General features: G+C 57.5%; 1 protein-coding gene across 11 annotated transcripts in view; it reads left to right on the top strand.

Moving 5' to 3' along the window:
- Positions 1-13,180, top strand: part of TRAPPC12 (trafficking protein particle complex subunit 12) — a 36,179-nt gene that overhangs the window by 11,227 nt on the left and 11,772 nt on the right. For all 11 annotated transcript variants that reach the window (XR_016037935.1, XM_055427800.2, XM_055427801.2 and 8 more), the window contains exons 3-5: positions 2,619-2,735; positions 6,547-6,660; positions 8,198-8,336. Coding sequence is in view for 10 of the 11 variants with exons in the window: in XM_055427800.2 (XP_055283775.1) it covers positions 2,619-2,735; positions 6,547-6,660; positions 8,198-8,336 (370 nt within the window). In the remaining variant the exon portion in view is untranslated. The remainder of the gene's footprint in view (positions 1-2,618; positions 2,736-6,546; positions 6,661-8,197; positions 8,337-13,180) is intronic.

Raw genomic sequence — 13,180 nt, 5'->3', positions numbered from 1 at the left:
AGCTTTCTGAAATACTTTGCGGTTTTTTCCAAATTGCTCACCTGTTGGTACCAAATTAAAAATTCCTTCCCTGGTGGCTCAGACGGTAGAGAGTCTGCCTGCAGTGCGGGAGACCTGGGTTCAATCCCTGGGTCGGGAAGATCCCCTGGAGAAGAAAATGGCAGCCCACTCCAGTATGCTTGCCTGGAGAATCCCATGGACAGAGGAGCCTGGCAGGCTCCAGTCCATGGGGTTGCAAAGAGTCGGACACGCCTGAGGGACTTCACTGTCACTTTCCCTTCTTAAGGGATGAAATGTGGACAGAGGGGAGTGTTATGTTGTTTCTGTGTGACGTGACTTCTTAGAGCAGCCTGAGTCAGGGCAGAGGCCACGCAGGCGAGCGTGTAACTCTGCATCCAACTGCAGAAGCTTCAGGAGTGTCGGCATTTCTAACTAGTCGGAGTCTAGGTGGCCTGTATTCTTGAAGAACTGGATGCAAAGTTGGTGGAGAGATGACTGTTCAGAAATGTTCAGAATCAGGAAAGGATGGAGTTGGAGAGTATTTGTATGAAGGTCGTTCATTGTGGTGGGGGGATCCACAGACCAGAGTTGACAGCGAGTCGGTGCCGACTGTGAGGGGGTGACAGGGCCGGGGGGGGGCCTCAGGGCGCTCTGGCCTCGCAGGGGGCTCTGCGAACCCAACATCTGGACCTGAGGCTGGGCCTTTCCTCTGCCCGGGTCTGATTCTGCTCCTGGATCCCACCCCCAGCCCCCACAGTGTGGATGTGATGGGAGTCCCACCTGGGAAGCAGGCAGGCACCGTCACCACTTTCCTGTTCATGGCCGGGCACTGTCCTTCCAGCACCGCTGCCCGTGACCGGACGTCCCTGACGGTAGAGCTTACCCACCGCGCCCCGTGAGTCAGCCACTCTGTGCTCCACGTGGACGTCGTCCACTAAACCGCGAAGGTGCTGCTGAAGCCGTCCGCACGCAACAGGGGGGGAGCAGCCCGTCCTCTGCATGCGGAGGGCCAGCCGCAGACCCGTTGGCACGGTCTGCCACCGCCCTGCCCTGGGCACACCGAGGGAGTACTGAGCAGAAGGGGTCTGTGCGGTTCTAGGTGGGTGCCCCCCAGGTGCAGGGAGATAGCTCTCCAAACATCCCAGGGAGGAGGCCGCTTACCTCACTCCGGTGACCATGGAGGGTCTGCAGCCAAGGTACCAGGACCCCCGTATCAGAACCGCCCCGGCCAAGTGACGCGGTGGGAGCCGGTCTGTGGCGGGATGTTTTGTCGTCTGTGGGCTTTCAGGGTGAGTGCTGGTCAGCCCCACGGTGCCCCTGTCTCGAGCGTCCTATGCTAATTAACTGGCAGAATCGAAAGGGCAGGCAGTGTCTGCAGTGTGGGCTCACTACCGGGGATGCTGCAAGGTTGGAGGACTCGGATTGCGCCTCCAGGCTCCGTGGCTTTAAGGGTGAGTCTGCCTTTGCCTGGTTCACAGGCCCACTGCTCTGTTGCAGCTCTGTATCTGCTCGGAGACAGACGCCTGTGTGCAGAGCTCTGTGCAGCCGTGTGCCTGCCTCCTTGCTCCACCGTCTGATTACCCTCCTGGATCAGGTAGTCCCTTCTGGGGCCTGGCATTTAAACTATTTCACCTTATTCTCTGGAGGCAGAAACAGTAACCCTGCTGCTTCCAGGCCTTTGCCCCCACGTGAGGAGGAGCTGTGGCTTAGCCTCTGAGCTCCAGGCTGAGGGCCCAGGACCCCCACTGCCAGGCTGTGCCTTCCCCTCCTCCAGCAGCAGGAGGCAGCTGAGCCTGCCACAGCCTTCCTGCACACCAGGTCCACACCGGCCGTGCGGGCAGTCACAGGAGAGAAGCCTTGCCTCTGAGCAGAACTGCTTCAACTCGATTCCTCGGCACAGCGGGAAGGAGTCGCGGGGCCCTGGGCAGGCGCAGGCTGCCCAGAGCTGCAGGCTCTCCTCTGTCACCCTCTGTGTCAGCGGTCTGTCCCCGCCCCTCCCCGGCCTCTCCCTGGGCTCTGGGTCACGGATGGTCACTCCCGTCCATGCTCCCTCTGCAGTCACTCAGCCCAGGTGCAGGCAGGGCTAACCCAAGGCTGGGCAGGGAGCCCCCTGTGCAGAGTTTTGTGCAGCTGCCCCCTGGCAGAAGGACCTCCTTAGGCTGGGGGGACATGGCCCTAGGGGAGGGGGATGCCCTGGGCCACCACCCACTGCTCTGGCTGAGCCCTGGGGACCCCAGAGGCCCAGACCAGGGGGCTGTGGTTTGGGCTGTGGGCAGAGGGCTCAGGCCCGCCCGCCCAGCCTGGTCCCCGCGTGCACCGTGCTCCTCCCAGGGGCAGCATCCTTCACACTGCAGGAGCCCCGGCCCCCTCCAGCGCGGCACGGCCACTGCTGACTTACCACCTCCTCTCCAGGAGAAAGCAGCTCTAAACTTCACGTCTTACCAGCGCTTGGGGTGCTATAGCGTCTGGTTAGGTGCAGCTCAGCTGTGCCATAACCGCATTTTAGCCTCCACACACCAGTGGAGAATAAAAGAAACTTTGGTTAGCTGTGAGTTTCGCTTAGCTGAGTTTAATTAGCGTTCTACTGTCCTGACATATTTCTCTGATATTCTTTCCAGGGAGATGCAGTTAAAGACTTAATGCTTCGCTTCCTGGGCGAAAAAGCTGCGGCAAAGAGACGGGTCCTAACCGCCAGCTCGGTGGAGCAGTCTTTTGTCGGATTGAAACAGCTCATTGTAAGTGATAGTGTATTTGATTTTCCGTATAAGTTCTTCCTCCCTTCGTAATATTTTTCCAAGGACCAATCACTCTCAGTGTCTTATCCTTAGCCCTTGCACAGAAACGGAGTTTTGTTGGATCAGATAACCAGTCCTGAGCGGCAGAGAGCATCATGCAACATTTGAATTCTTTGAGGTGGTGCACACTGTGATCAAATGTGCCTCATCAAAATAGCTGGAGTGAAGGAACCGCACATTGGTTTCCTGAAAGAACTCTGTTTTCTGTACTTGGTGTAGAAGGTTTATTACTAAATCAGCAGACTTCCCAGAAGTGCACACAAAAGCCTTTCTTCATTCGTTAACAAGAGTGAGTGCAGACACCCTGCCTGAGCTGCAGTCATGGAGCAGAAGGGGAGACTCTGATCGCAGGCACCCTGACCTGGGCAGGTGGTGCTTCTGGGGGCCTGGGAGCCGCAGGAGTCCCCCGGGGGCCTGGGAGCCGCTGGGAACTGTCTGCCCCGCAGCATCTTTCATGATGTCACAGAAGTGCAAATAAACACTTGCTTAGCTGGTTTGCTGACATTTTCACATTAAAGTTTAGGTTTTTTTTTTTTAAGTAAATGTAGATCACATTTCACTGAGTTTCTTTCGTTGAAGTGATTCTAGAATTCTCCCCATGAATGAGACGCTGTGGGAAGGAAAGATGAGATACTCAGTTTTTAAAAGGGAGAGAGGAGAGCTCATCTGTAAGTGTCTGTGAGTCTGTGTGCACTGGCCCTTGTTCCCGGAGTCGCAGGTGTGGGAGGTGATGCTATGCACGGCCGCGTGCGTCCGGTGGAATGACCCTTCTGCCTTGGGGGGCGGCCGCTGTCACTCCCTTTCTGTGGCCTTGAACACCTGCTGGGCAGCAGCGTCACGAGCAGTCGGCTGTGTTTGAAGCATGACTTGTGACTGTGAGCTCGGACGGGGCACACGAAGCCTCACACAGACATTGTCATTAATCCTCAGGTGATCTTTTTAGGTCTTTTCATTATTCTTGGTGTCAAGTATATGCGGTTTGGTTTGATTTTTTTCATACTTTGCAAATACTTGAGGCCGGTAGAAACTATATTAACAGTGCTAGCAAGGAGACCTGTTTAAGGCGGGAAATGTATTCGAGAAAAGACCATTACCTTGCCCTGGTATTTTAATTGCATCCTAAAATAATTGCATTCGTCTTTAAGACTAGGGAAGTTTCTCAACACATTTCCCTAAGTAATGTCAGAGTGTTCCAAGATTGCCATTTATGGGGAAATGAATGTCACGGCCCGTGGAGAGGGACATTTTAATCACATCCATGATGTCACATGTGACATTGATGATTGCCTTTGGTACATACTGTTAGTTACTTGAGTGATTTTCATTGGACTGTTTTTCTCCTCTTCTGGAAGTTCTGGAATGTTCAGTTATGTTCAGTTTCTCAAACAGAGTATCTTATTTCCTAGTTTTAAAAAAACAATATTTTGAAATTTAGATCTTTTTTCTCATATATAACTACCTTTAATGTCAGAGTTCTGCATGTCATATACAGTAATGAAGAGATTTTCATAAGATTTTCTGCACAGTGCTTAAAGATTAGAATGGTATATTTAAATTCTAGCTTTAAAAAACAGTTTTTTCACCAAACATTTCACCAAACATGGAAAAGACCCTGATGCTGGGAAAGATTGAAGGTAGGAGGAGAAGGGGACAGCAGAGGATGAGATGGTTAGAGGGCATCACCAACTCAATGGACATGAGTTTGAGCAAGCTCCGGAAGGTGGTGATGGACAGAGAAGCCTGAGGTGTTGGCAGTCCATGGGGTTGCAAAAAGTCAGACACAACTGAGGTGAATAAATGATTAAAAATAGTAAAATATACCATGTGAAAAGCGTTATGCTCTTGCTGTGAATTTTATACTAAGATGTGTTTTCTGTATTTCAAACCAGACCATTACTAAAAATGAAGCAAAAACCTGCTATCCTAATATTCATTTTTTTTAGTTAATGTAAGTGTTTTAAAAAGTGGCTTCTCCCCTAACTGAAGATAATAAGCAAACGTGTTAATATTCTTGTTGGTCTCTTCTTACCGATGACTAAATAAGTTGCCAACCCCCACCTCGGCCCTGTACTCACAGGTTCCACACACATCTTCACAGCACTGCGATCCGCCAGGGCCAAAAATTAACAGTCAGGGTGCCTTTCCGTGGCAGTAGTGGTAAAGAACCACCTGCCAACGCAGGAGACATAAGAAATGCAGGTTCGATCTCTGGGTCGGGAAGATCCCCTGGAGAAGGAAATGGCAACCCACTCCAGTATTCTCGCCTGGAGAATCCCATGGACAGAGAAGCCTGGGCTACAGTCCATGGAGTTGCAGAGTCAGATACGACTGAAGTGACCTAGTAGTCAGGTACACGAGGTGCCTTTGAGCAGGTGAATGGGTGGCAGTGACTCTCATGAGGATGGTCTGTCATTCAGCACTAACAAGCCTTGATTGTTGAGTCAAGAGGAGCCCTGAGGAGCCCGGGGCGCCCAGGGCTGGGGCGTCCGCTGGGGTGCATGAGGGCATACGGCCAGACAACCACGGAGCTTGCAGTAAGGCCGCACCAGCATGCTTCCTGGTCCAGCTGCACCAGGTATGCTGGGTGTGCGTGCATGCACACACAGAAACACACCCTGACACACTCACCGAGACACAGACAAAGACACAAATAGACAGACAGACGTACACACACGCAGACACATATACGCAGAGACACGGACACACACCCAGGAAGACGAGGAAAGGGGATCCCCCTCAAGGAGCTGGTCCTGGCTGCGTCATCAGAAGAAGCGTGAGTTCTCGCTGAGGACATCGGAGGCCTGACTCGGTTTCCTGGCGCCCTCAGCTTCTTGTTCTAGAAGCACTTTGCAAGCACAGCATGCCCAGAGCATCCTTTAAAAAGAACATAGCGGGCTAACGTCCAGCTCCCTCTCTGGACCTGAGGTTAGCAAGGCCCAGGGTGAGTGTTCACCCGCTCTGGCACGCAGACGGCCCCGAGGCCCGGCCTGTGCACTGAGGGCAGCGGGCAGTGCCTGTCCTTGGGGACCGCACACTGAGTGTCCACTGGCAGCCTCTTCGGGGTTCAGACGGTCCCTCTGATGGCGCTCCTCCTCCCGTCGGCCTGGTAGCCCCCCTTCCTGCGTCCCTCAGGGCAGCGAAGAGCGGCTGAGACCGAGTCCCTGAGCCCCTGAGCCTCCTCAGCTGGGCTCCCGTGGGTCCAGTCCTGACAGGGAGCTGCATGTGGACACGCGGCCTGGATCACGATGTGACAGCACGACTTACTGGTCATTTTTCATGCTGACAGCACAGAATCCTGTTAAACGTTTGAAACCACTTACAGTCACATGCAGACCTTAGATACAAATAAAGGCATCCAGGGCAGGAGAAAAATCACAAGATGCAGTTACCTTGCTAAACCGAAAACAGCCTGATGGGTTTGGGGGCAGAGCAGGGCTTTCCAACAAGAGTTTTGCTCCTGGAGTTCTATCAGTGGTTACGTTTTAAGGGTTTATCTTTGGCTCATCTTGAAGGGCGTCTTCGGTTGGTGCCCGTGTGGCCTGCGCATCTGAGCACCAAGCCTGTGGTGGCCATCCCTGTGGTGGCCCCTGGGGTGACCATCCCAGCGTGGCCGTCCCTGGGTGACCGTCCCCATGGTGACCATCCCAGTGTGGCCGTCCCGGGGTGACCGCCCCATGGTGACCCCTGGGATGACTGTCCCGGTGTGGCCGTCCCCGTGGTGGTCCCCGGGGTGACCGTCCGTGTCTTACAGAGCTGCAAGAACTGGCGGGCGGCAGTGGACCTGTGCGGGCGGCTGCTCACGGCCCACGGCCAAGGCTACGGCAAGAGCGGGCTGCCGACCAGCCACACGGCGGACTCCCTGCAGGTACGGCTGCGTCCTCCCCAGACCACCGTCACCAGGGACCGCAAAGGCACCAGTGGTTCACGTGCAGAGGTTGCGGTTCTGAACGGCGGGAAAGCCCCCCAAGGAGAAGGGGCAGCTGCCCAAGTCCCCGAGCCCGCCGCCCCAGCCACGGTCTCTCATGCTGATGTCCCTGGGAACCCCCTCCCCAGCCAGACCGTCCCCCAGGTTCCCTGGGCCCCTCGACAGCCGGTGAGGGGTGGGGCACCAGGGCCCCAGCATCTGCACTGTTCTCCCTGACCATGCCCACTGCTGGACGCAGCTTCAGCTGCCCTGGGCCCAGCCCAGCTGCTTCGAAAGCACCGCTGAGTCCTGCCCCTGCCCAACCCCCAGGCAGCCCCCCGCCCCCTGCCCCCAGGCAGCCCCCCGCCCCCTGCCCCAGGCTGCCCCCTGCCCCCAGGCAGCCCCCCGCCCACGGGCCCAGGCTGCCCCCCACCCCCTGCCCCCAGGCAGCCCCCCACCCCCTGCCCCCAGGCAGCCCCCCGCCCATGGACCCAGGCTGCCCCCTGCCCCCAGGCAGCCCCCCCGCCCCCTGCCCCCAGGCAGCCCCCCATCCACACCCCAGGCAACCCCCCACCCACGCCCCAGGCAGCCCCCCACCCCCTGCCCCCAGGCAGCCCCCCACCCACGCCCCAGGCAGCCTCCCTGCCCCCAGGCAGCCCCCCGCCCACGGGCCCAGCCTCTGTCTGTCCCTTGCACCTCGTTTCTCCCGTGGGTGGGACGAGGCTGACTCGGGTCGCCCCGCAGCCCCACCGGTGCCAGTGTCTCCAGTCCTGCTCTCTCACTTGGGGCCATTGTTCCAGAAGGGACCCTGTGTTCCGGCCGCTTGGAGCTGACCATGCACCCGCCCTGCTCCCATCATGTGCCCCCAGGTCTCCCCGCTTCCCTTGGAGAGCCCAGGTCCTTCACCAGTGCCCTCGCCTCCCTCCCCGCCTCTGTCCAGCTGCCCCGCCTCCACCACCTCCCCAACCCCAGCTGGACTCTGCTCTCCTTCAGGGAGGGAGTGTTTCTTTTTACATACATTTTTATAAACTTGTAATTATGTAAATTTCTAAGAAAGAGCGTTAGTTTGTGAAGTGAGTGAAAGTCCCTCAGTCGTGTCCGACTCTTTGTGACCCCGTGGACTGTACAGTCCATGGAATTCTCCAGGCCAGAATCCTGGAGTGGGTGGCCTTTCCGTTCTCCAGGGGATCGTCCCCACCCAGGGATCGAACCCAGGTCTCCTGCACTGCAGGCAGATTCCTTACCAGCTGAGCCACCAAGGAGTGTTAGTTTAGCCCTTGTTTAAATATATTTGAAATCAAGCTCTGATATCAAATTAATGGGCCTCGGGGACTTCCCCGGTCCAGTGGTCCCACAGGCCGTGCAGCACAGCCTAAATGAAAGTAAACTGAAGGTTTAAAGAGGCACCTACATTTTTAAAGCAATCAGCAGGGAATAGGAACCTCTGGACCTGATCTGCCCAGGTAACCATTGTGTGCCTCGTGTTCTGTGCTTTCAGCTCTGGTTCGTGAGGCTGGCACTGCTGGTGAAGCTGGGCCTGTTCCAGAACGCCGAGATGGAGTTTGAGCCCTTCGGCAACCTGGACCAGCCGGACCTCTACTACGAGTACTACCCGCACGTGTACCCAGGGCGCAGGGGTAAGAGGCGGGTGGCGGCGCCCAGCCTGGGCTCCGCTCGGCTCGTGGCTCGGCTGCTTCTCTGCGCTGTGCCCCCTGGAAAAGCAGCCCCGTCCCTGTGGGGCGCGGGGAGGCCGGGGCTGCGCGTCTTAGCTCCTGCGTCCCCTCCTTCTTCGTCGTCTCCCCCACGTAACCAGCTGATGGGGGCTGCTCTGTGCTGCCCCGAGTGTTCCCAGACTTGGAGGAGGATTTTCAGCCTGGGGGACTTTTTGACCTTTAGCCTCCCCAGCATTGAAATTCTGTCTCTTCCTTCTGACTGCGGGAACTCCACCCTCGTGGAGGAGGAGGGGAGGCAGGCTTTCAAGCCCGGAACAGGGCCGGCGTCTGGCGGTTGCCCTGACAAAGCTGGCTCGTGGTGGTGAGGCCGCCGGCCGGGCAGTGTGGATGCAGGAGGGGCAGCAGGCCCCATCCCATGTTAGTGAAACGTCCTGCCCCCCAGTGGCCTCCCAGGTCCAGAAGGTCTCCAGAAGACCAAGAGGGAAGGGACCAAAGCCAGGAGCCCCGTGAGCAACATTGAGGGATGCGGGCTGGGGCGGAGGGGAGGGTCCTGGGCATTAAGGGGTGGGTGGGAGCGTGCCCATCTGGCTTTGTCTCACCCGGCACGACTCCTGCGGCAGGTCTGATGGTGTCTGCACAGGGCGGGCAGGGCACCACCTCGTCCCTCAGAGTCCCCCCCCACACCCACAAAGGATGCCCCCACCTGGTCTCTCTGTGACCCCCACACTCACACAGGCAGCCCCTCAGCCCGGGGAGCAGGCCATAGCCCCTCTGCTCCATACGGCGCATCCATGCACTCAGTTCCGTGCGCGTTGCAAGGGCCCAGTGTCCCCTGGCTGTCGGGGGCCGCGTCCCCACTGGGGAATGAACTTTCTCGTCCAGATTTCCAACCCTTCTCAGTCCATCCCCCCAGAGAAGCCAGTGAGCAGACTTCTGCCCCCATGAGTGTCAGGCTCTGTCACCTCTTTTTATAGGGAGAGACGTTCTGTGGAGAGGTAACAGACACGTTACATGGGAGGTTTGGGATATTTCTCTTCAAAAAGATTCTACCTGAAAACTTTGATGATCAAGAGACGGCTCTCCCGTGCTTCTGACAAGGAGCAGCCATGTTTCCCTCCAGCACAGAAAAAATAAAAATAGTTTCTTGGCACCATGTCCCAGCTCTGGCCAGGTCAGCCCCCGCCTGGCCTGTGTGTCCCCACCCCCAGCCTCACTGCCCCTTGGCCCCCCCACCCCCAGTCATGCCGTGAGCGGGACCCCGTGCTGGGCCCAGGGGTGGGCAGCTGATGCTGACGGCCGGTCTGTCTGCTACTAACAGAGTCAGACCTTTCAGCACACAGGCAGACACCCAGTGGGCCTGAGTTTCAGGTGCCCTAACACTCACAGCTGCGTAAAAATGCTGATTTTCTCTTCCTACTGAGGCCCACGTAAATTTTAAGTTCAAACAACTGTTGATACATCAGCTACTTTGAATTTACTGCAGGTTAAGAATGAGACGAGCTGGGGCTTCCCTTGTGGCCCAGTGTCTAAGACTCCGAGCTCCCAGGACAGGGGACGTGGGTTCATTCCCTGCTTAGGGAGCTGTATCCCACGTGCCGCAGCCAAGACTTGGCACAGCTAAATAAATAAACATGTTTTTTAAGAAAAGAATGATAGGAGACAGAAAAGGAGGTATTTCCAGGGCGGCCAGTGAACATGTCCAGCCCTGATCACGCTGGGCGCTCAGCAGCCCCAGGGTCCTGGTCGATGATGCCAGGCAGGGTGCTGGACCAGGTCCTGTGGGCGCTACGGCCCTGCTCCCTCTCCTCGGGGACAGAGGTTCGTGGAGATGACACCCAGCTTCCCGTGAAGCAAGAACCCAGGCCCTCGGGCCCAGGTGTGGGACGGTGCATCGCCCACCCACCCCCAGCTCTGGGGACATCAGTATGCAGACTGAGCAGGCTTCCCATCCCAGCTGGAATTGCAGCGTGTTGTCTTAGGGATAAAGAGGAGCTGGTTGCCCTGCACCATTAAGCAACTAATTTAAGTTATGAAATAGACATAAATCATACGTATATTGTACCTAAAGCATGCTAACGTTCATCCATAGTGGTATGCTCGTTTACCAGTTTTTCTTTCCATTTTGTGGTATAACAAGCATAAATGTGAGGTTTTGATTCATTCGTTTCATTTTAGCTTGCGATACATAAGCAAAGCAGGCCATTAAACTGTGCTGGAAAAAAAGAAGCTTAACGATACAAATAACTTTTATGAATGAGCTTAAATGTGTTTTATTTAAATACTGGGCATAGTTTTTACCCATTCACAGTATTCATAACAAGTCACAATGAATCACTAGCAAATATGAAATTTCCCTTTTTCATTTTCATCCAAGAAAGGAAGACTCTTGTGGTCTTCTGTATTTCTCTGATACTTGTAGCAGTCTCATAGAGCTCCTTGCAGGGGAGTGTGGTCTCCACACACTCAGGCCGCCTTTTAACTGGTAGTTTGGATTCTTTCCTTGTTCTCATGAAATAGTGATGACTGGTCACTGAACAGACCCAGGACCGAGTGGACTGGGCCGGGGCCCGCACACCCGCCAGGGGCCCAGGGAGCCCTTCCCGTGACCCTCTGCCTGCGCGGCCCTGGCCCGCGTCCTCCCCCCACCCTCCTCCCACCCTCACCCCGTCCTCCCTTCCGTCCTTCCCCCATCCTCCCCTCCATCCTCCCTCCGTCCTCCCCTCCATCCTCCGGTCTGTCCTCCCCTCCATCCTCCGGTCTGTCCTCCCCTCTGTCCTCCCCTCTGTCCTCCCCCCATCCTCCCCCCGTCCTCCCTCCATCCTCACCTCGTCCTCCCTCCATCCTCCCCCCGTCCTCCCTCCATCCTCACCTCGTCCTCCCTCCATCCTCCCCCCGTCCTCCCTCCGTCCTTCCCCCATCCTCCCCTCCATCCTCCCCTCCATCCCCCCTCCGTCCTCCCCTCCATCCTCCCCTCTGTCCTCCCCCCATCCTCCCCCCGTCCTCCCTCCATCCTCACCTCATCCTCCCTCCATCCTCCCCCCGTCCTCCCTCCGTCCTTCCCCCGTCCTCCCCTCCATCCTCCCCTCCATCCTCCCTCCGTCCTCCCCTCCATCCTCCCCTCTGTCCTCCCCCCATCCTCCCCCCGTCCTCCCTCCATCCTCACCTCGTCCTCCCTCCATCCTCCCCCCATCCTCCCTCCGTCCTCCCCTCCATCCTCCGGTCTGTCCTCCCCTCCGTCCTCCCCTCTGTCCTCCCCCCATCCTCCCCCCGTCCTCCCTCCATCCTCACCTCATCCTCCCTCCATCCTCCCCCGTCCTCCGCCCATCCTCCCTCCGTCCTCCCCCCGTCCCCCCCCATCCTCCCCTCCGTCCTCTCGTCCTCCCCTGTGTCTGCCTCTCAGGCCTCACAGCAGCCTGGCCGTGTCCAGCTCCCTGTCCTCTGCGGGTGGCCAGAGCGCTGGAGGGAAGGCACCACCTGCCCAGCACATGGGGCCAGTGGGTGGCCGGAGACCCAGCCCATCCACGCCGGGAAGTCTTGCGCCTGCTGAGGAAGGCAGACTCCTTGGGCCAGGCTGGTGTCCCTGCTCTTGCTTTGCCTTTCAGGCCCGCTGCCCGGCGGGCTGTGATTCCTGGGGCACCTGCTGTGGCGCTGGCGGCCGAGCGGGCCTGCAGTCCTGCAGGGGACTCCAGAGCATGAACAGCATAGGAGCACTCGGACTCAGTGTATCCTGAATGATTCATGGGAGTGCTCCTGCAGTGTGTATACCGACCTAGAAGTCAGCAGGTCATGACCGCACATGGGACCTTCCGGGAAGTCAGTCTCCTTCCAGATTCTGACACAGGCTTTCTTTCAAGGCGCGTGCTTCCTGCCGGGGAGACAGGCCCCTGGCTGGCATGGAGCCGCGTGGGTCGTGTTGCCGGACTCCACTGGCGTGAAGGGTTTCACCAATTCTTGGTGACTCTTCACACACAGCGAGGCCGGGTTTGCCGGACTGAGACAGCCAGTTTAAAGGTACTTTTGTTTGTATTTCTTCAAGACAAAAGTAGGAAAGGCCTGACATACGCCAAAGCAGTGTCTGCTGTTTTATTGATGAGCCTGCAGGGTTTGCCTGGGGACAGTGGCCACGTCCCTTCATCTGTAGGTCCAGTGCCTGCACTTGTACTTGGCAGCAAAACCTGCTGAGTAAGTGGCTCTCCAGCTAACCTGTTCAAGCTGGAAGTAACAGACGGTGTTTCTCCTGGTGCCCCTTTTCTTTCCTGGCTCTGTGAGCCGTGTTTTTTTCTAGGGAGGGGCATTTTTTTCTCTCTGTGTCTTGAGGCTAAGTGTGTGCTTCCCTCGTGGGTTCTGTCCTTTGAGATGTGTAAGCTGCGCCAGCCCAGTGGTGCAGAGAGAGACGGGGCAGCCAACTCCCATCTGAGCTCGGCCTGGCCATCTCAGGGCCCTCCAGGAAGAGGGAGCCGACTCCCACCTGAGCCCAGCTGTCTCGGGGCCCTCCAGGAAGGGGCAGCTGACTCCCATCTGAGCCCAGCTGTCTCGGGGCCCTCCAGGAAGGAGCGGCCGACTCCCACCTGAGTCCGGCCATCCTAGGGCCCTCCAGGAAGGGGGAGGCCGACTCCCACCTGAGCTCGGCCATCCTAGGGCCCTCCAGGAAAGGGGAGGCCGACTCCCACCTGAGCTCGGCCTGGCTGTGTCAGGGCCCTCCAGGAAGGGGGCAGCCGACTCCCACCTGAGCCCGGCCATCTTGGGGCCCTCCAGGAAGGGGGAGCTGACTCCCACCTGAGCCTGGCTCTCTCAGGGCCCTCTGGGAA

Source organism: Moschus berezovskii, chromosome 7 (assembly GCF_049115385.1).
Source record: "Moschus berezovskii isolate FMDL1 chromosome 7, NW_MosBer_1.0, whole genome shotgun sequence".
Classification (NCBI taxonomy): Eukaryota; Metazoa; Chordata; class Mammalia; order Artiodactyla; family Moschidae; genus Moschus; species Moschus berezovskii.
Note: the sequence above shows the minus strand (reverse complement) of the source record. Positions and strands in the feature narration are given on the sequence as shown.